Genomic DNA, 23740 nt, shown 5'->3' on the forward strand with positions numbered 1-23740 from the left:
CCACTGGTTGATGTTTATTTATAAACCCTTTTAGGCCTCATTTCCCCTATCTGAGATATCTACTGCAGCCCTCATCCTCCACATACAACACCCGTTCTGCCAGTTACATTCTGTTAAAAGTCCCCAAAGCACACACATCCCTGGGTCGCTCGTCTTTTCAGTTCGCTGCATCGAGCGACTGGAACAAGCTGCAACAAACACTCAAACTGGACAGTGTTATCTCAATTGCTTCTTTCAAAGACTCATGGACACTCTTACTGGCAGTTGTGGCTGTTTCGTGTGATGTATTGTTGTCTCTCTAATGTTTTCCATGTTTTGTGCTGCTACCATGTTGTGTTGCTACTATGTTGTTGTCATGTTGTGTTGCTACCATGCTGTGTTGTCATGTGTTGCTGCCTTGCTATTTTGTTGTAATAAGGCTCTCTTTATGTAGTGTTGTGGTGTCTCTCATTTCGTGATGTGCGTTTTGTCCTATATTTATATATATATATATATATATATATATATATATATATATATATATCTTTTTTTTTTTTTTGTAAATCCCAGCCCCTGTGCCTGCAGGAGGTCTTTTGCCTTTTGGTAGGCCGACAATGTAAATAAGAATTTGCCTAGTTAAATAAAGGTTAAATAAAATAATAATAACAAAAATAAAAACAACTCAGATGAGGTGACTGTGGCAGCCTACACAGCTCATCAAATCTCACCACATCCACACACACACACACACAAGTTCCAACCGGGTTGACACTTTAAAGGCCGTACTGTTGGCACCCTCGCCATGTCTTAAGGACTGTGTTGACAGAGAGGGGAGATCACAGACATGTATTTCTTCTAATAAATAAATAAAAGGAGCTCATTAATCAGCATACGACTGATGGCCATATCCAGCCATAAAGAACTGGAGCAAGGAGATGCTGGGCTTTGATAACGCCCGCCCACGCAAGACCCACGCCTAATTAGCCTTCAGGAGCTGGGAGATGTGAGGTCCATCATAGAACAGTTAGTGTCTGCGCTATCATGAAATGTGAAGGAAGAGAGGGGGGCCTATATTGGATGTACAGTGGCAAGAGAAAGTGTGTGAACCCTTTGGAAATACCTGGATTTCTGCATAAATTAATCATAAATTTGATCTGATCTTCATCTAGGTCACAACAATAGACAAACACCTTCTGCTTAAACTAATAACACACACAGTTATACATTTTCATGTCTTTATTGAACACACCGTGTAAACATTCACAGTGCAGGGTAGAAAAAGTATATGAACCCTTGGATTTATTAACTGGTTGACCCTCCTTTGGCAGCAATAACCTCAACCAAACCTTTTCTGTAGTCGCGGATCAGAGCTGCACAACGGTCAGGAGGAATTTTGGACCATTCCGCTTTTCAAAACTGTTTCAGTTCAGCAATATTCTTGGGATGTCTGGTTTGAACTGCTCTCCTGAGGTCATGCCACAGCATCTCAATCGGGTTGTGGTCAGGATTCTGACTGGGCCCCTCCAGAAGACGTATTTTGTTGTTGATTTACCTCTGTGTTTTGGGTCATTGTCCTGCTGCATCACCCAACTTCTGTTGAACTTCAATTGGCAGACACATAGCTTGACATTCTCCTGCAAAATGTCTTGATAAACTTGGGAATTAATTTTTCCATCGATGATAGCAAAGCAACCCCAAACCATGATGCTCCCTCCACCATACTTTACAGTTGGGATGAGGTTTTGATGGGGGCAAAAAAGTATTTAGTCAGCCACCAATTGTGCAAGATCTCCCACTTAAAAAGATGAGAGAGGCCTGTACAGGTACACTTCAACTATGACAGACAAAATGAGAAAAAAAAATCCAGAAAATCACATTGGACATGGACTTTCAACTCCCTCCAAAGATTTTCTATGGGGTTGAGATCTGGAGACTGGCTAGGCCACTCCAGGACCTTGAAATGCTTCTTACGAAGCCACTCCTTCGTTGCCCGGGCAGTGTGTTTGGGATCATTGTCATGCTGAAAGACCCAGCCACGTTTCATCTTCAATGCCCTTGCTGATGGAAGGAGGTTTTCACTCAAAATCTCACGATACATGGCCCCATTCATTCTTTGCTTTACACGGATCAGTCGTCCTGGTCCCTTTGCAGAAAAACAGCCCCAAAGCATGATGTTTCCACCCCCATGCTTCACAGTAGGTATGGTGTTCTTTGGATGCAACTCAGCATTCTTTGTCCTCCAAACACGACGAGTTGAGTTTTTACCAAAAAAGTTATATTTTGGTTTCATCTGACCATATGACATTCTCCCAATCTTCTTCTGGATCATCCAAATGCTCTCTAGCAAACTTCAGACGGGCCTGAACATGTACTGGCTTAAGCAGGGGGACACGTCTAGCACTGCAGGATTTGAGTCTCTGGCGGCGTAGTGTGTTACTGATGGTAAGCTTTGTTACTTTGGTCCCAGCTCTCTGCAGGTCATTCACTAGGTTCTGGGATTTTTGCTCACCGTTCTTGTGATCATTTTGACCCCATGGGGTGAGATCTTGCGTGGAGCCCCAGATCGAGGGAGATTATCAGTGGTCTTGTATGTCTTCCATTTCCTATAATTGGTCCCACAGTTGATTTCTTCAAACCAAGCTGCTTACCTATTGCAGATTCAGTCTTCCCAGCCTCGTGCAGGTCTACAATTTTGTAAAGACCAAGCTCTTTGGTCTTGGCCATCGTGGAGTTTGGAGTGTGACTGTTTGAGGTTGTGGACAGGTGTCTTTTATACTGATAACAAGTTCAAACAGGTGCCATTAATACAGGTAATGAGTGGAGGACAGAGGAGCCTCTTAAAGAAGAAGTTACAGGTCTGTGAGAGCCAGAAATCTTGCTTGTTTGTAGGTGACCAAATACTTATTTTCCAACATAATTTGCAAATAAATTCATTAAAAATCCTACAATGTGATTTTCTGGATTTTTTTTCCTCATTTTGTCTGTCATAGTTGAAGTGTACCTATGATGAAAATTACAGGCCTCTCTCATCTTTTTAAGTGGGAGATCTTGCACAATTGGTGGCTGACTAAATACTTTTTTGCCCCACTGTAGGAGTGCTGTGCCTTTTTTTCCACACATAGTGTTGTGTGCTCCTTCCAAACAACTCAACTGTAGTTGAATCTGTCCACATAATATTTTGCTCGTAGCGCTGTGGAACATCCAGGTGCAAACTTCAGACATGCAGCAATATTTTTTGGGGGTGGGGGGGCAGCAGTGGCTTCTTCTGTGATGTCCTCCCATGAACACCATTCTTGTTTAGTGTTTTAGATATCGTAGACTCGTCAACAGAGATGTTATCATGTTCCAAAGATTTCTGTAAGTCTTAAGCTGACACTTTAGGATTCTTCTTAACCTGATTGAGCATTGTGTGCTATGCTCTTGCAGTCATCTTTGCAGGACGGCCACTAATAGGGAGAGTAGCGACAATGTTGAACTTTCTCCATTCATAGACAATTTGTTTTACCATTGTTAGGTTCTTATTTTCAGTGAAGCTTAACCAAGTTTAATTATTCCCAAAGGGTCAATACAGCTGTAATTCAGACATTTCACACAATCACTGATATTTAACCCTTTCTCCTAGGCTGAGTCTCCTCCTACCCATCTGTACAAACATCGTTCTTTATTGCTAGGCAGGACACTAGTGATACAGGCCTTGAACTTCTATTTCTCCCTTAAGTTAACCTGACCTCAACCCACCTTCATCACTAATCCATGGCTCTCTCCCCTTATCAATGCCGGCCACATGTAATCACTTCCCTGCACTCAACACATTCCAAGCTTAGTTGCACACACTATATACCTTCTTCCTATAACCCTATATATTCTGGTGTAGGCCCTCTAAACCTTAGCACTCCATCAGTGACATGAATAAGTATATTTTCATATTCTCAGATCCTAACACCATGGACTGATGAACATCAAGGCTTTTAGAGATACTTTTGTAACCCTTTCCAGCTTTATTCTTAATCTTAGGTCTTCTGAGATCTCTTTTGATCGAGGCATGGTTCACATTAGGCAATGCTTCTTGTGAATAGCAAACTCAAATTTTGTGATTTTTTTATAAGGCGAGGCAGTTATAACCAACATCTCCAATCTCGTCTCATTGATTGGACTCCAGGTTAGCTGACTCCTGACTTCAATTAGCTTTTGGAGAAGTCATTAGGCTGTTTAAATTATATATTCAATATAGACAAGAAAAATACAATCATTTGTATGTTATTAGTTTAAGCACACTATTGTTTGTCTGTTGTTGTGACTTAGATGAAGATCAGATCAAATTTGATGACCAATTTATGCAGAAATCCAGGTAATTCCAAAGGGTTGACATACTTTTTCTTTTCACTGTAGCTATTATTTTCTTCTCTGTTCTCTTTTTTTTTCTCGAAATGCAACCTCTCTGAGAGAGATGACATGTACTGATGTTATAAAGCTTTGACCTCTCACAGAGACAGATGACATGATATAAAGCTTCGACCTCTCTGAGACAGATTACATGTTATGTTGTAAAGCTTCGAGCTCTCACAGAGACAGATGACATGTTATGTTGTAAAGCTTCGAGCTCTCACAGAGACAGATGACATGTTATGTTGTAAAGCTTCGAGCTCTCACAGAGACAGATGACATGTTATGTTGTAAAGCTTCGAGCTCTCATAGAGACAGATGACATGTTATGTTATAAAGCTTCGAGCTCTCATAGAGACAGATGACATGTTATGTTATAAAGCTTCAACCTCTCACAGAGACAGATGACATGTTATGTTGTAAAGCTTCGACCTCTCTGAGAGAGATGACATGTTATGTTGTAAAGCTTCGACCTCTCTGAGAGAGATGACATGTTATGTTGTAAAGCTTCAACCTCTCACAGAGACATATGACATGTTATGTTGTAAAGCTTCAACCTCTCTGAGAGAGATGACATGTTATGTTGTAAAGCTTCGACCTCTCTGAGAGAGATGACATGTTATGTTATAAAGCTTCGTCCTCTCTGAGAGAGATGGCATGTATTGATGTTATAAAGCTTCAACCTCTTACAGAGACAGATGACATGTTATGTTGTAAAGCTTCGATCTCTCACAGAGACAGATGACATGTAATCTTATAAAGCCTCGACCTCTCACAGAGACAGATGACATGTTATGTTATAAAGCTTCAACCTCTCTGAGAGAGATGGCATGTATTGATGTTGTAAAGCTTCGACCTCTCACAGAGAGATGACATGCTATGATGTTGTAAAGCCTCGACCTCTCACAGAGAGATGACATGTTATGATGTTGTAAAGCCTCGACCTCTCACAGAGAGATGACATGTTATGATGTTGTAAAGCCTCGACCTCTCACAGAGACAGATGACATGTTATGATGTTGTAAAGCTTCAACCTCTCACAGAGAGATGACATGCTATGATGTTGTAAAGCTTCAACCACTCACAGAGAGAAATGGACTGGCATCTGATATTGTACAGGGGGGTGCTGTAGCTGTATTTGGACAATCTTTGAGAAAAAAGGGGATTATGGGTGTAAAAAGAGGAAACAATATCGAAGATGTTCCCTGTACACTATGTAGAAATTAAGTTGACATTAACCAGGTCATTTCTCTCCTCCCCTATATCTGAAATGCTTTATGAGGCGAGGAGGATGCCTACCTCCCGGGAATTATTTGTTTTACATTGTATCCTTTCCTTTCCTCCCCAAGGAGGCCATTTTGCGCCATTGTGTAAGCACAGCATTGCCTCAGTGCATGATGGGATTATATGTTGTGCATATTCAGCTATCTTTCCCAGTGATTTATACGAGGGCCTTGGAGGGTTGTATACTGGTGTCATTGTTTGAAGGTTAACTGCACTATATTGGTACACTGTGACTTCCCAAATCGTATATTATTAGCAGCATTGGGATACAGAGGATCCTCCTCCTCTATTGAATGGACTGCCATGTCCTACAGCAGTCCGTGTGCACGTTTAGGTTTTTTCCCTAGCACTACACAGCTGTTTTAAATAATCAAAGCTTGATGATGAGTTGGTTATTTGAATCAGCTGTGTAATCGTGTTTGGGAAACCCTGTCCTACAGTATCAGTCAACAACTGATGATAGTCTTGGATGCTGGGTCCCTTTCAATCACAAAAGTTCACTTGGAGTGCCAATGATGAAGTCAAATAGAACTTTGCCCTCAAACAGTTAATATTATGTGATAATAATTGCACACTGTACAGTATATCCACAAAGATACTGTAGGAATGCTAACAGCCTTTGTTGCATTAGTAATATTGTATTCTCTGCATTCTCCGTGAAGATGAAGTCTGTGTGAGTTAGTTTCAGTAACTATTTGATGTAGTGTCTCAGCATTGACTTCATTACATTATGTATTCATTAGTAGAGTATATTTGTATTTGCCTAGTCATCACAGGTGCTGTTCTGTAAGTCTGCTTCAGATAAATTATTTTCCCAATTCTTTTGAAAATATTTGATTCCCTGCTGCTTTGGATTTTGTTTTGCAAATTGTCATTGAATTATTTACACTGTATCATCATACAGAATGTCTTTTAGTTTTAGAATTTAATTTTGATTTCTTTCAAAGCTTTCCAATCTACCGCAAATACAGTGTGTCTGTCTGCTTGTGCGCGTACACAGACACATGCATGCAGGTTCGTGCGCATATACACACACGATCAACTTGTTTTTTTCTCTCTGTCTTTGTTTACCAGACCTCCACCACCACAGTGAACATAGTGGTGACTGATGTAAATGATAACGACCCTAAGTTTGACCTGACCCTGCCCAGGAACCTCACTGTCCAGGAGGAGAAGGCCAACGTGTTTGTGGGTCAAGTCACGGTAAGCATATGTAATGGGTTAAATATGCACACAGTGTAGTAAATAGTATGTTGTTAGAGTTCACCTTGAGCATGAATACAACATTTAAAAAATAACATTCCTTTCACCTGCCATTTCCTGGTATTTCCTTTCTTTCCACATTCCTGCCTGGCACGGCTTTTCTGAGCAGGTATTTTTGTATCTTCACCAACCCCAGCTACTCCAAAAGTCCCACCAGTGTCCACAGCAACGCATGTGGCATAACTTCAACACGGCCGGTCTCGATTGGCTGATCTTTCACCCAAAGTGATGTCCCTTTTGACTGGTTCAGTTCAGCTCCGTCAGGCAGGAAGGGTTTTTCTAATGACTGTTTTAGATTAATTGGACTGGGAAATAATCAGAGAATAATTCTTCCAGAGTTTTTGTGTGAGCATGCGTGTTGGCGCGATGGAAGGACCACAGCACAGCGTTTGTTTTGTTACCTCCTTGTCTTGCCTTGATTAGGTGGACTTAGGGACATGCTCTAATTGACTAGAATACAATGCCTTGATGAAAGATCCAAATATATTTTTTAATTGAGATCAAAATTATTACTTTGCCAGAACGTCAGAACTTTGGTTTGAGCTGTGCTCCGATAGTGGTAGCACATGAAGAAATAAAGGGCAATTCCCCCACTTTTCAATCTCCAGCCAGGGCTCTAAAGTGCGACCAAATATTTTGCTGAGTGAGTTTTATTTTGGGAGCAACGGGCGACCGATCCACCCCAAAAAATCATAGAAAAAAGTCAATGCAGGCCTCCCGGGTGGCGCAGTGGTTAAGGGCGCTGTACTGCAGCGCCAGCTGTGCCATCAGAGTCCCTGGGTTCGCGCCCAGGCTCTGTCGTAACCGGCCGCGACCGGGAGGTCCGTGGGGCGACGCACAATTGGCCTAACGTCGTCCGGGTTAGGGAGGGCTTGGTCGGTAGGGATGTCCTTGTCTCATCGCGCACCAGTGACTCCTGTGGCGGGCCGGGCGCAGTGCGCGCTAACCAGTGTGCGTTTTCCACATTTCTTCTAAAAATGATTCCAAGTTTCATTTATCATAATATTAGTCTGTGTATCTTACTCTTTGCAAAACGCGAGTTAGTTAGTCTAAGGAAGCTGGCATGTGCCTAAAGCTAATTGCTAATGCTAATCGCTAACTAGCTAGCTGGCTAGCTAAAGGCCCTTTAGCTAAATGCACTAGCTAGGGCAAAGCAAACATTAGCTCTAATACAGGTTGCTACCAGTGGTGGTGTATATCAGAATGTTGCATGGCTTTTTAACACATGTAGACACTGTCATGGTACTGGAGATTATGAAAATGAGGTTCAACAGTGCCGGAATTGCCACGTAAGAGTGGTTTGGATGCTTTATTTACAAATGTATCAGATGCTTATCATTTAATAAACATTTATACAAAAAATGTCTGGAAAAAGCTAAAGAAAATATTTCATGAAGTGTATTTAAAGTACAATAGAGAAGACAATGAAGTGATTATATAGAGAAGTGATTATTGCTATATCTATTGTTTGTCCCTTTAGAGAAGTGATTATTGCAAATCTATTGTTTGTCCCTTTATCTGAGTATAAATCTAGCAATTAAAACAACTGTCAATAATCCATTATTACCTCTTCATTTAACCTGTTAGATCTACCCCCCCCTTTTTTGAAAATTCTGTTAAAAATCGCGCAACTTTTCAGCGTCCTGCTACTCATGCCAGGAATATAGTATATGCATATGATTAGTATGTGTGGATAGAAAACACTCTGAAGTTTATAAAACTGGTTAAATCACGGCTGTGACTATAACAGAGCGTGTGTTTCATTGAAAAACGCAAGAAAAACTGCTCTCTGAAAGCAAAAAATAATTTCCATAAGTCACTTCCACCAGTTGTTAAAGGAGAACAGAATTTAATGGAAATTTGCCTGCACTTCATACAAATTCCGCACGATGGCGCCATTGTACTAATTTTCAATCGAATTAATTGTTGGAAAATCCATCTGTCTGACCCCAAGTTTTCCAGTCTTCACCCGGATGCAGTTCAAGGAGAGATCAGATTGCATTGTTTTTGAAGTGAGGACCTATTGAAGAGACATCGCCCTGTAATCGTTTTGATAGATTATAAACGTTTACTAATACCTAAAGTTGGATTACAAAAGGATTTCGAAGTGTTTTGTGAAAGTTTATCGTCGACTTTTTTAATTTTAAAAAATTACGCAGCGTTTAAAAACGATGAATTTTTCTGAATGACACTACTTCTATACAAAGCTATTTTGGGTATATATGGACCGATTTAAACGAAAAAAAGACCCAATAGTGATGTTTATGGGGCATATAGGAGTGCCAAGAAAGAAGCTCGTCTAAGGTAATGAATGTTTTATATTTTATTTCTGCGTTTTGGGTAGCGCCGTCTATCGCAAAATCTGTTGTTTACGTGTCGAGCTGGCATTTTGGGGGGTGCATGCTATCAGATAATAGCTTCTGATGCTTTCGCCGAAAAGCATTTTAAAAATCTGACTTGCTGGCTAGGTTCACAACGAGTGTAGCTTTAATTTAATACCCTGCTTGTGAATTTTGATCAAGGTTTGAGTTTTAACGAGTACATTTAGCATTTAGCGTAGCGCATTTGCATTTCCAGGTGCCTACTTGGGACATGTGCGTCTCAAGTAGATTCAAGAAGTTTTAATTACTTATAATGGAATACATGGATTGATAATTACCCAAAGTACACTGATGGATGGATGGGCCAGCTAACTTTGTTAATGTGGCCTCTTGTGAGGGCCCTGCTGGACTGCAAACAAGTGGAAATTCTTACTTGTCCACCTTGTTGCACGTTTAGTTGTGTTTGGATCATGGGGTTAGTGTCCATTCCGAAAAACTGTAACAACAAATGCTCAAAAATAAAAAATAAATATACAATTTGTCTAGCCAAGACCATGTTGCATCCAGACCAAGAAGAAATACAAACTTCCATAATTTTTTTCTTCATTCATTTAATCTATTGAATGATTTTCTGTTCTGCTGAGGGATATGATAGGCAGTTCATACTCCTACTGAATTGTGATGACGATTCACACATTTGTTAATGTTGGAAAGGAGATAAGGGTAATTCCAACATCCTTTATGGAAACTGGAGCTCCTCAATTTGAGTTACTATATTTGTTTCATCCTGATGACACACATTCACCAACCCAAGAACACCAAGACTTGTCTCTCACTTTGAAGTTCCCACATCTCTCTTATTGATTTAAACGTATTTGAGTTACTCCCATAGACCACATTATGGCACAGAGATTGATAGAGTAAGTAATACATGTATCAACAGAATACAAAACACATTCATTGGTGCATTTGTAATACTAATAAAACTTCTCCATGTGGTATTGAAGTCCAGCCATTGAGTTCCACAACTCTGCTGGTTATCCATCTGCTGTAATCAGGGACTGACTCAGTCCTGGGACACCAAGTGAGAGGACTCTACTTACAATCAATGAAAATCAGTCATTTACCAGGGAGAAAATGGATCCTGCAATACTGATTAGAGTTGAATAATGAAAATCAGCAGTACTTCTCAACTTGAAGTCTAGTCTTCACATATAACTCATATCTCAATACTATCTTGAATGGCAGTCCCTTTTTATGTGGGTCTGTAAACATCACTCAACTCTATCCACCATAAAATGGCATTGAAGTGCAGTACTTGACCCTTAAGCTGATGGCAGATGACACTTATGCATGGGTGTTGCACTGCATACTGTATTATTTAAGTATATTTAAGGGATGGTGTGGGATTTTGACAATTAAGCCCTTTGTCAGATGAACTCATAGATACAATTTATGTAGTTGTGAAATTTGAAGGTAGTTTCGTGAGCCATTGCCAACTAGCGTTAGTGCAGTGACTGGAAGACTCCCGAAACAGCATGTTTTCATGTCTTGTATTATCACCAGGTGAATGGTAATGGAAAGGAAGTAATCAAGATATAAAAATGCATACATTTGGTAGATGACCATCCCACAGTTATAACTGAAGAGGAAGTGTAAACTCTAACGTAGCCTATCTGCTAGAAAGGTAACTCTAAACACATTTCTGCTAGTTTAGCTGGTTACAAACTGTAATCCACTTTAGAATTTGTAGAGATATTTTCGCACATCCCTGTTTGAAGACCCCTGCCTTACACGCCTTAGGGTTAGCATTAAGATACTTAAACAATCTGAATTTTATGGCACCCTCTGAGAAATGATGCACACTCTAGAATGCCCTTCGAGCCAATTAGAAATGAGTAGAATTAGCAACCAAAGTGTTTGTCTAGCAACCAGGCAAATTGGACTAACGACTGGTATGTTTTTGTTGGAACTACTTCATAACTGTTGTTATTGCCGTGCATTACTGAGAAATAGTGCACACTCTGATTGGCATGAAGGGCATTCTAGAAACGAGTAATCAACATTTCTTTCTTAGAACTGCATCATACCTGTTCTGATTTTCCAATGTCCCAGACAGTTCAAAATCAAATCAAATCAAATTTGATTTGTCACATACACATGGTTAGCAGATGTTAATGCGAGTGTAGCGAAATGCTTGTGCTTTTAGTTCCGACAATGCAGTAGTAACCAACGAGTACTCTAACCTAACAATTCCACAACTACTACCTTATACACACAGGTGTAAAGGGATAAAGAATATGTACATACATATAGATGAATGAGTGATGGTACAGAACGGCATAGGCAAGATGCAGTAGATGGTATCGAGTACAGTATATACATATGAGATGAGTAATGTAGGGTATGTAAACACAAAAGTGGCATAGTTTAAAGTGGCTAGTGATACATGTATTACATAAAGATGGCAATATGCAGTAGATGATATAGAGTACAGTATATACATATGAGATGAGTAATGTAGGGTATGTGAACACAAAAGTGGCATAGTTTAAAGTGGCTAGTGATACATGTATTACATAAAGATGGCAAGATGCAGTAGATGGTATAGAGTACAGTATATACATATGAGATGAGTAATGTAGGGTATGTAAACATTATATTAAATGGCATTGTTTAAAGTGGCTAGTGATACATTTTTTACATCAATTTCCATTATTAAAGTGAGCTGGAGTTGAGTCAGTATGTTGGCAGCAGCTACTCAATGCTAGTGGAGGCTGTTTAACAGTCTGATGGCCTTGAGATAGAAGCTGTTTCTCAGTCTCTCGGATCCTGCTTTGATGCACCTGTACTGACCTCACCTTCTGGATGATAGCGGGGTGAACAGGCAGTGGCTCGGGTGGTTGTTGGCCTTGATGATGTTTATGGCCTTCCTGTGATATCGGGTGGTGTAGGTGTCCTGGAGGGCAGGTAGTTTGCCCCTGGTGATGCGTTGTGCAGACCTCACTACCCTCTGGAGAGCCTTACGGTTGTGGGCGGAGCAGTTGCCGTACCAGGTGGTGATACAGCCCGACAGGATGCTCTCGATTGTGCATCTGTAGAAGTTTGTGAGTGCTTTTGGTGACAAGCCAAATTTCTTCAGCCTCCTGAGGTTGAAGAGGAGCTGCTGCGCCTTCTTCACAACGCTGTCAGTGTGGGTGGACCAATTCAGTTTGTCCGTGATGTGTACGCCAAGGAACTTAAAACATACTAACCTCTCCACTACTGTCCCATCGATGTGGATAGGCGGGTGCTCCCTCTGCTGTTTCCTGAAGTCCACAATCATCCCCTTTGTTTTGTTGACGTTGAGTGTGAGGAAATGTATCACTAGCCACTTTAAACAATGCCACTTAATATAATGTTTACATACCATACATTACTCATCTCATATGTATATACTGTACTCTATATCATCTACTGCATCTTGCCATCTTTATGTAATACATGTATCACTAGCCATTTTAAACTATGCCACTTTTATGTTTACATACCCTACATTACTCATCTCATATGTATATACTGTACTCGATACCATCTACTGCATCTTGCCTATGCTGTTCTGTACCATCACTCATTCGTTGTTTATTACTACATTGTCGGAAATAGAAGCACAAGCATTTCGCTACACTCACATTAACATCTGCTAACCATGTGTATGTGACAAATAAAATTGGATATGATTTGATAACGTAATGATGTGACGATAATTACATTGTTAGTTTCTTTGTCATTCACAAGCATGCATACTGTATGTAGGCCTACCTTTTTGTATCAGGTATTAACCAAAAGGTATTTATGCATCCACATAGTGTAGATTCTATACTTATCCACACTCACCTAGCATACACAAAAGTGAAGTTTCGACACTAGCCGAGTCGTAGCAGTTTTTTCATGTGGCAGATCTAAGGCTGCGTTTGCACAGGCAGCCCAATTCTGATCTTTTTGGTGTTTTGACAAATCAGATCAGCTCTTTTGCCCATAATTGTGCAAAGTATCAGAAATTGACTGCCTGTGTAAACGAAGCCTAATGAACTTTTAATGGATCTGAGAGACAATGAATACTCGGCTACCTTAAGTTCATAAAAAAACAGCCGGTAATCAACCCTGCGGTGCTAAAGTGAGCTTGTGTGTGTTTCTAGTCCATGGCAGGCTGTTAAAATATTCCTAATTATTAATTGATACATTTAGTATGTATTAAAGGAATTAAGCCTGTGAGCCGTGAGGTTCATAATGATGTCAACTCATTGCACAGTAATGTTTGCACATTTCAATTGACCATGTTGTTCTTCTGTTTTCTAAAGGCTTAACATCAGGGCTCCATCTTTAGCCTTGGCTTTGAGCATCTATCTGGCTTTCTGTGTAATACAAAATTAGGGTAAAGCACCCTTACTCCATCTAAGCCCTCTCCCTTTTTAATTTTCCCTTTTTTACTCTCTGTGCTACTCTGTCCTTTCATAGCCGAGATCAAGAACTCAGTCAGGAGCAGGGTCAGATTTCAAAGCCTTCCCCACCTCTCTTGCTCTCTATTTCTCTCACTCCCTCTCTCTCTTTCCTTGTTACCATGATTACAACAGAAAGGAATTAGTGCCTGCTCTTTACACACAAAAACATGCAGTCAGGTTCTCACACACACACACACACACACACACACACACACACACACACAAGATAGCACACACTGACACACGCTGGCATACTCATGAGCTGGCATATTCATGAGGGATTTAGAATTTGTTAAGCAACTAACTTTCTGTCTACCCTGAAGGATCCTAAAAATGTACCCTGTTCCGGGGTTTTTCAACCTTTCCTTCTTTTTTGCTGAATAAAGAATGAAGTGTACGTTTCTGGAACGTGATTTAGCATTCAAGGAATTCCCTCTGTTGAAAATCAGACTTTTAAGGAAGAGGCTTCTGGCCTTTTGAACTTGCTGATGATTAGTCATGAGTCTGTGACAGAGACACTAATCTCAATGTGAAGAGAAAATGAGATTGAAATGAACACTGGGTTTGAATTTATGAGACCCATGTCAGTTAAGTAATTTTTAGATGTACAGTACTAATTTTGAGGTGTGTGCGTTTTTAACTGTGACTATATGTATTCATGATAGAGCACAACCTCTTGTACCTTACTGCTTAAGTATTTCCATTATTTGCCTGTTTCTCTTCCTCACTCCACAAATTGAATCTACTATGTTTTCCTCCTCTACTGCAGGCCACAGATCCAGATGCAGGGGCTAATGGTCTGGTGCGCTACAGGATAGTCAACCACCCAGGTCTTTTCACCATCACTGAGAACGGCAGCATATCCACCGTGGTGCCTCTGGACCGAGAGGTCAGGAGTCAGTATGACCTCATAGTGGAGGCCTCAGATGGAGCGGTGGACCCCCGCAGGACCACCTTCACCCTCTCTGTCCAGGTGACAGACATCGATGACAACAGCCCAGAGTTTTCCCAGAAGACCTACGTGGTCAATGTTCCAGAGAACAGCCCTGTGGGTACCGTGGTGCTGCGCCTCAGTGTAAGTGTGTGTTTGTGTGTGCGTGTGTGTTTGTGTGTGCGTGTGCACATGCCTTCGTGTGCGTCCTACAGCTACACTGAGTATTTGTGTGATTAATGAGAATTGTGGTTCTGATACTCAGTGTAAGTGTGGACGTGGGGGAGGGGGATCTGTGGTTTCTCTCCCTCTCTCTGCCAGGCCTTGCACAGAACAGTAACGGCTTCAAACAGCTTGACTATTAAATGCCCCCTTTAACATAATTTAACGTCAAAGCGTCTACAGCTATCAGGCGATTTGGCCTCCATTTCAACTGCCATAAGCTTCCAGGCTCTTTAGTGTTTCACACACACAATGGAGGGTAAAACACTTATATTTTACTATCTGAGGAGTCTGGTCTGTAAGAACTCTCTGGGTGTCTTAAGTCTCAAATGGAGTAAGACTAAAAGCTAGTTTCTCATCAACGCTCTGAATCAGGCTTAAGGGGTAAAAAAAAAAATCCCTCTCTTGACAAACGATAATGTAATGCTTGATAAACCCTGAGCGCCTTGGAACTTGATGGAAGGTGTCTGAGGTAGATTCGACACTGTCAAGTAGGGCTGCACGATTTGGACAAAATGTATAATTGTGCCCTTTTTTTGACGGATATTGCGATTATGAATTGCGATTTTCAATTGCGACCCAGGCAATTAAAGTTTCACACAAACCCAGAGCAATGTTTTATCCTGTGTGATCTTCTGGCCTATGATGTTTCCAAGCACCGACCTTTCAGTTGAAACATCTCATCAATATAGTGTACTGTCAAACTAATTTAGGGCTCGGCTGTCCTACTTCCAAATGTATGTTGTAGTCAAGTAATAATCAACATGTGTGAGCTCTGTTTCAACTTCTCCCTTAATTTTGCTATACAGTGTTGGGATTGTGACTCGGGTGACATATGTACGAGATGGAATCTTGTATCTCCTGTCCAGCTTGTTAATCATCTTCTTGACGCCATCTTTGTTGACTCTGCAAATAGGAATCATGTCTTTGGCTATGTGATATATTCTTATTTGTCTGCGGGATGTTTTTTCGTTAGCACTAGCAGCACTCAGCCCTTCCTCTCCTCACCAGCATTTAACTGCACCCTCTAAGCGGGGACGCTTGTGATTGGCCAGCATGTGCATGCAATGCAAATGTGATTGGTCAGCATCCTCTATGCATGTAGGGAGTGAATGAACGGAGTCTAGCGGATCTCATTGTAGGAGGGCCGTAGTCTAGTTTTTGTTGTATTAACTGAGCGTCAAATAGATAATCGCAGCCTCTTGCGATATAAATATTGACCCATGATTATCGCAATTTCAGTCTGAATTTGATTAATCGTGCAGCCCTACTGTCAAGCATATCCTCTTGTTGTGTGTGCTGAGGAAGAGAACCATAGGAATACCCAAGCGAGCACCAAAGCAAAGCCGGGGCAGAGGGGAAGTAATTGTAGACCTATTCTGAGTGACATATTACTCAAGGGAATAATGCAAGGGAGGGGGGAGTGGATGAGTGACTGACACCTGCAACCGTGACAACACTAATCTCCCAAGAAAAACGAACAACATCTTCAGCCAGAACAGAAGCAGACAGGGATGGGGTTGGTAGTGGGAGTGACACCTGTCTGTAAAGAAGGCCCAGTGACAGACAGCCATTGCAGGCAGATGAATCTCTGATCCCCGCCTCTCTCCTCTGGAGGGATTATATGTGTTCTCTTTTCTATTTATTTATAAATGTATTTTATCTTTTTATATTGTTGTGTATTGTTACTTCCGTCACATCTCCACATCAAAGCCTTCCACCTGAAAGATTCTCACTCCCACAGATCGCATTGACTTTTTATTCTCAGGTGTCGGTTGGATATCTTTTCTAATCAGGATTTTGGTTGCTGTGTTTGTGTGTGTGTGTGTTTGTGTACATGCATTTCTATAATCATATTACTCTGCCGCTAGCATAACTCCTCCTTTGATCTTAATAATTGTACTTATAAAGGGACAACTAAACAATTTCCTTTGGATTAATTTGATCAGTGCCTGTATTAATTGTATTACATTTCTACATAGTAGAAGCACTTTACACTGTTTAAACAAATTAGCATTCACTGAATATAGCCAACACCTATACCAATTCTCATTTCATTGCGACTTCAGTCCCTCCCTCCCTCCCTCCCTCCCTCCCTCCCTCCCTCCCTCCCTCCCTCCCTCCCTATCTATCTATCTATCTATCTATCTATCTATCTATCTATCTATCTATCTATCTATCTATCTATCTATCTATCTATCTATCTATCTATCTATCTATCTATCTATCTATCTATCTATCTGTCTGTCTGTCTGTCTGTCTGTCTGTCTGTCTGTCTGTCTGTCTGTCTGTCTGTCTGTCTGTCTGTCTGTCTGTCTGTCTGTCTGTCTGTCTGTCTGTCTGTCTGTCTGTCTGTCTGTCTGTCTGTCTGTCTGTCTGTCTGTCTGTCTGTCTGTCTGTCTGTCTGTCTGTCTGTCTGTCTTTCTGATCCCTCTCTCTCCCTCTGTCACAGGCGGTGGATGCAGACCTGTTCTCTAACGTAACGTACCGTATTAAATCTGCGGAGGCCAGGAAGCTTTTCTCAGTGAACCCGATCTCGGGCGAGCTGTTGGTCCTGCAGACGCTGGACTTTGAGGACCTGGCTAGTATGGGCATGGGGACCAACTATACCTTCCAGGTGGAGGCCGTGGACCAGGCAGGGACAATGCCCCCCGGTGAGGCCACCGTCACTGTTCGGATCACGGTAAGACCAGCTGAAGCTCTGTATTCACTGTGTATTCACTCCCCCCTCCCACTGTGTGACCCACTGCAGTTCGCCTCCAGAGTTAACAGGTCTGTGGACTATGTTGTTAACAGGGGCCTACACTACATCCTTAAGCACCTCGATAACCCAAAGACATATGCAAAGATATTGTTTGTGGACTTTATCTCTGCGTTCAATACCCATAACTGCTACAATACAAACTCTCCCAGCTGAACGTGTCCAGCTCCATCTGTCAGTGGATCACTGACTTCCTGACCAACAGGACCCAACATGTGAAGCTGGGAAAACACCTTTCGGACTCTTTATCCCTTAGCACCGGAATGCTGCAAGGATGCGTGCTCTCACCTCTAATCTACTCATTCTACATCAATGACTGCACCTCCAACAACGCATCTGTCAAACTACTCAAGTTTACAGATGACACTACTCTGCTCGGTCTCATCACCAACGTGGAGAGGTCGACCGGCTAATGGCCTGGTGCAGTCGCAATAAACTGGAATACAACACAGACAAAACTGTGGAAATGGTAGTTGACTTCAGAAAATGCCCCTCACCATCTCTCCCCCTTGAGATTGATGGCTCAGCTGTTACTGTAGCATTGCTGAATCATTCAAATTCCTGGGGACCATCATCTCCCACAACCTCAAGTGGGAGGTTAACATCACAGCGGTCACCAATAAGGCACACCAGCGGATGTACTACTTGCAGCAGCTAAAAACAAAATTTAACATCTCCCATTCAATCTTGATCCTGTTTTACCCATCAATCGTTGAGTCAATCCTCATCTCTTCCATCACCATCTTGTTTGGGTCTGCGTCTGCCCCTGTAAGGGTAAACTGCAATGCATTGTCCGGTCTACAGAGAGGGTCATCGGCTCAGGGTGACCCTTCCAACCCCGGTCATTCCCTCCAAAAATTCACCTCTGGCAGGCGGTTCAGGTCAAAACCTCCCATCACCTGAATAGTGGCCCTCACCAACTGGCCATCTGGCCTATAGAGACTGAAGGAATATGCACTCTATGCTGCACACGCATCAAGACATCTCTGAACTGTACACAAAATAACTGCACTATAATGCATTGCACTCTGTCCATTTCTCTGCATTTAGACACACTGAGTATACCGAACATTAGGAACACCTTCCTAATATTGAGTTGCACCTCCGTCAGTTTGTACATTTGCTGTATATCAACTGTATAAACACTGTAGCTCATTCTGTTATAGCTATACTCACTCTACCTTGTTGTGTATAATGTATGTAAACTTTGTTTAAACTACGTTGTCTGTCTCTAAATGTGTCTATCACTAGCAGCACCATATCACCTTCTACAATTCTGAGTATGTGTACATTTACTTGGTGAAAAACATTGTCTCTGTTACTTCACTCTCACTTGTTTCCACTCATGGTGGTAAAAAGTAGGCTAGTGCTTGAAGAATAAACGAGTTATAGCCCTCATCAAGGAAAAAGCACTTGTTGCTTTACATTTTGCAATAGTATGTACCATCACAGTCCCTAAGGACCATCAGTGATGGTGAAGGATCCATAGAACCAGCACTGTAGAAGTGATAGTCATAGTCGGCATAACGCTTTATTCACTGTGTGTCTCCTGCTCTGCAGTTACTGAGGAAGGTGTGCTGGAGTTAGAAAACTCCTTTGATTAGGATGAATAAACACTTTGTTTCCAAATCCTTTCACCTCATGGTCTCCAGGCAGAAGTAGTACTGGCAAAAGGCAACAAAGCAATACTGTTTCAGTGCCAGGAACAGTAGTTACAGTTATCTTTAGACGAGATATAGGTCGTTATCAATAAAATGTCACACTACGGTCCAGAGCGTTCAATTTGACGTACGTGCCATTTTCAAGTGATTGTTAAATAAGTGATGTGAAGTCTAAGGGCAGAAGGCAGAGTGGCTCTGGATATGTGCTCAGCCTTGGATCAGACATAACAAAGACACAATCAGGACTGCAATTCAAAAGTCTCTTAGCTGGCCTATCTGAATGAGGTGATCATTAAATTGAGTTCACAGCATATAATGACATAATACCATGACTGCTATTCATGTAGAGCTAAAGTACTTTGCCCGTTAAATTACACGATCAATTGATGTTTACTGATCATTAAAAGCATGCAGTTACTTGCTGCATAACTCTGATGATAGAGCTAAATATGCGCAATGTTTTTGCAAGGCATAATAATTTATAGTTCTGACTATGCTCTTCAAGAGGTGATGTGATGATATTACAAACAAGTAGTTAACTTTGCCCCCCAGCAGGCAAAGTACTTCAGCGCTAGATGAATAGCAGTCATGGTATTATGTCAAGGTCAAGGTGTCCTTTGACAGCTCTTTGGTCTTGGCCATAGTGGAGTTTGGAGTGTGACTGTTTGAGGTTGTGGACAGGTGTCTTTTATACTGATAACAAGTTCCAACAGGTGCCATTAATACAGGTAACGAGTGGAGGACAGAGGAGCCTCTTAAAGAAGAAGTTACAGGTCTGTGAGAGCCAGAAATCTTGCTTGTTTGTAGGTGACCAAATACTTATTTTCCACCATAATTTGCAAATAAATTCATTAAAAATCCTACAATGTGATTTTCTGGATTTTTTTTCTCATTTTGTCTGTCATAGTTGAAGTGTACCTATTATGAAAATTACAGGCCTCTCATCTTTTTAAGTGGGAGAACTTGCACAATTGGTGGCTGACTAAATACTTTTTTGCCCCACTGTATATGCTATGAACTCAATTTATTGATGGCATCATTCAGATAGGCCAGCTAGGAGACACTTGAATTGCAGTCCTGATTGTGTTTTTGTTATGGCTGATCCAAGGCTGAGCACATATCCAAAGCCAGTGTGGCTTTCTGGCGGTCGTGTTAGCCCGGTGCTATTCCAGGGCTGAATGACTCATTAGCTTTGTGACTGCAATTATGTGAGGATTTCCAGACGCATGCGTTCCCTTTCCAACCTTTCATGAGATTAGCCGCTCAATCGAAACTAAGGGATTAAACGCCTCCTGTTTTGGCACACTGTGTTTCGCTCTGTTTGTGTGTACGTGTGTGTGTGTACGTGAGTGTGTGCATGCGTAACAACACCTTTTAACTGTGACTATATTCATGATATAGAACATCCCCTGGTCTCACACTTTACCCACTGAGTTGGACAGAAAACAGTGCATTTGCTTTTTCAGGCTGTATGTGGGTTTTATTTAGCCCGATGGCAGATCCGCTGACTTCCACTCTGCATTCACAATACTGCCAGGATGGCAAGGGAAGCTTGGTCCTTAAAGTTGTTCCTCTGCAGGCCCATCCTAGCTGTAGAGTGAGTTTGTCCTTCGATAAGGACAGTTTGATGCAGTTTCCTTGTAGTCACCCAGGAACAGTGTTTGATAGGATCACATCCTGCTGGCAGCTTTTTGATAGGGCCAACATGGATTAAGGCGGGACGAATGTATTCACACTGGGTTCCTATGAGTGGAAATGGAGGAGGCACAATGCCATTCCTTCCTTCCTCCCTCCATATTACACCTGCCGAGGCTTTTTAAGTCTTTTGCGTTTAATTTGTTCTTGTGTTTGTTTTTAGAAAGGTTTCGTTTCCATGGAAGACCTCGCGGTGAGATTGTGTAGTCTACCTGTGTCCTTGGATTGAGAAATAAACTCGCAAACGTTTCCCTCTTCTCTCACTTTCTGAAAACACACGGTAGAAGCTGATAGAGCGTGCTTGTGTGTGTGTGTGTAACTCACAAACGTTTCTCGCCCTTTCTGAAAACACATGGTAGAAGCTGATAGAGCGTGCTTGTGTGTGTGTGTATTCTCCACCTCTACAAACAGAGGACAACACCATGGCAAGACTTTGTTATTGAAAGCAGAAGCACTGAATCACTGTTTGTCAGCTCAACAGAACACAAGCTGCATATAGATGGACTGGACACGTGTCTGTGAATGAGTCTTTTCCTTTCACATTAAGATCCTCTAGGTATGGTTAAATCAGATGGTTTGTTCAAGGGCACTTGTGTCAAAGGCTCTTCTCTCTGCAGGTCAGCACCGGCCCACTTCAACCATATCATCAGAAATGTCGTTATATCATATGAATCAATGTGTTGTTCAAGATCTTTAATTGTATATGTACAGTGCATTCGGGAAAATATTCAGACCCCTTGACTTTTTCCACATTTTGTGACGTTACATTCTTATTCTGAAATTGATTAAATTATTATTTTTCCTCATCAATCTACACACAGTATCCCATATTGACAAAAGGAACACAGGTTTTTAGAAATGTTTGCAAATATACAGTACCAGTACCACACACCTACTCATTAAAGGGTTTGTCTTTAGTTGAACTATTTTCTACATTATAGAACAATAGTGAAGACATCAAAACTGTGAAATAACATATGGAATCAAGTAGTAACCAAAAAAGTGTAAAACAAATCTAAATATATGTTATATTTGAGATTGATCAAAGTAGCCTCCCTTTGCCTTGATGACAGCTTTGCACACTCTTGGCATTCTCTCAACCAGCTTCATGAGGTAGTCACCTGGAATGCATTTAAATTAACAGGTGTGCCTTGTTAAAAGTTAATTTGTGGAATTTCTTTCCTACTTAATGCGTTTGAGCCAATCAGTTTTGCTGTGACAAGGTAGGGTTGGTATACAGAAGATAGCCCTATTTGGTGGAAGACCAAGTCGTCCATATTATGGCAAGAACCAGTGGCGGTTCTGAGGGGGGGGGGGGCAGTGCTCCTGTGACAACAATTTTGGACCCCCTTGTGGCCCCCCTAAATCTTGAGTATGAAATAATTTTTACATAACAAATTTTTGCTATCATTCTTTTTTTTACATCCGTTATTAGAAAGTGGCAATTATGATTATGAACATGGTCTTTTGCCTGCTAATGCCTGAAGAAAACGATGACAACAATAACGTCTAATGTAACTGGCCCCTCTAACAGTACAACTGGCCCCAGCTTGGCCCCCCCAGTTGAAATGGTCTAGAACTGTCACTGGCAAGAACAGCTCAAATAAGCAAAGAGAAACGACAATCCATCATCCATCATACTTTAAGACATGAAGGTCAGTCAGTCTGAAAAATTTCAAGTGCAGTTGCAAAAGCCAAAAGCCAAGTCCATATTATGGGTAGGTGTTGGGCTGGGCGGTATACCGTATTTTATGATATACCGGTATTGATGCAGGGACCGGTTTGGGGTTTTACTTTACCTTCTATACCGGTATTTGAATGTTTGGTTTGTTAAATGTGTAATGTCAATTTTTATAGTTTACTTCGCTACTTGAGTGATCTCTCTCCGCTCTTTCTCTCCGTCCACACAGACCTAGGCACGCCCCGCCCCCTTTCACTCAAGGAGCACATTTGATGGTCCTCAACCACGAGACACTTGTGTTTGGTCTGCATGATCAATGCAGCACATGCAACAATGTTGATGACAATAATGCTGTTTTCACGTTGCTTCTTAATATAAATCCACTAGCGTTCTATAATGACACTATTAGCTTGTGTTTCATACATCAGCAAACAGCTAGTTTGTCTTTTCTTAGCAAGTTGCCCAAAATCTTGTGAGATGCTAATTGTTAGCCGCTAATGCTAATAGCTAGCTAGCTAACTAATAAATGTACTGAGTAAGAGCTAATACAGCCTGATAATACCAGTGATGGTGTAGACCTAAATCAGCATGTTGTTTGTGCAACAGTATCTTCTAAATCAATGAGGAATATGCAAAGCAAGAATACGTTAGCTACATGAAGTATTATACGATTATAGGGTCCCCTAGAAAACACCTATCAACACTTTAGTTCCTACCCTGTCACAATAACTCCTCCCTGGCATTTTAATTCATTGTCATCTCAAACAACACTATTCAAAGTGCACACTATTATATTCTAACTATAGAATTAGAATAGTCATTCTATTTCCATGATTACTACAGTTTTGCTCTAATTCTAAGTCAATTTGCAATTGCAACATTTGGTTAAAAATAAATTCTAAATTATTTGACCATATCAGACAGCCCTACGTGGCAGTGTGTTAATTATTTCAATTGAGCAGTGATGTAAAGTACTTTCAAGTACTACTTAATTTTTTGGGGGGTGGGGGGGGTATCTGTAGTTTACTTTACTATTTTTATTTTTTACAACTTTTACATTTACCTCATTACATTCCTT

General features: G+C 41.2%; 1 protein-coding gene across 2 annotated transcripts in view; it reads left to right on the top strand.

The window, feature by feature from the left end:
* Positions 1-23740, top strand: part of LOC110528891 (protocadherin-15) — a 275550-nt gene that overhangs the window by 152134 nt on the left and 99676 nt on the right. For both annotated transcript variants that reach the window (XM_090240353.1, XM_021611090.3), the window contains 3 exons: positions 6721-6849; positions 14481-14786; positions 17317-17547. In XM_090240353.1, the coding sequence (XP_090096479.1) occupies positions 6721-6849; positions 14481-14786; positions 17317-17547 (666 nt within the window). The remainder of the gene's footprint in view (positions 1-6720; positions 6850-14480; positions 14787-17316; positions 17548-23740) is intronic.

Source organism: Oncorhynchus mykiss, chromosome 1 (assembly GCF_057628025.1).
Source record: "Oncorhynchus mykiss isolate SJ-2025 chromosome 1, ASM5762802v1, whole genome shotgun sequence".
Lineage (NCBI taxonomy): Eukaryota > Metazoa > Chordata > Actinopteri > Salmoniformes > Salmonidae > Oncorhynchus > Oncorhynchus mykiss.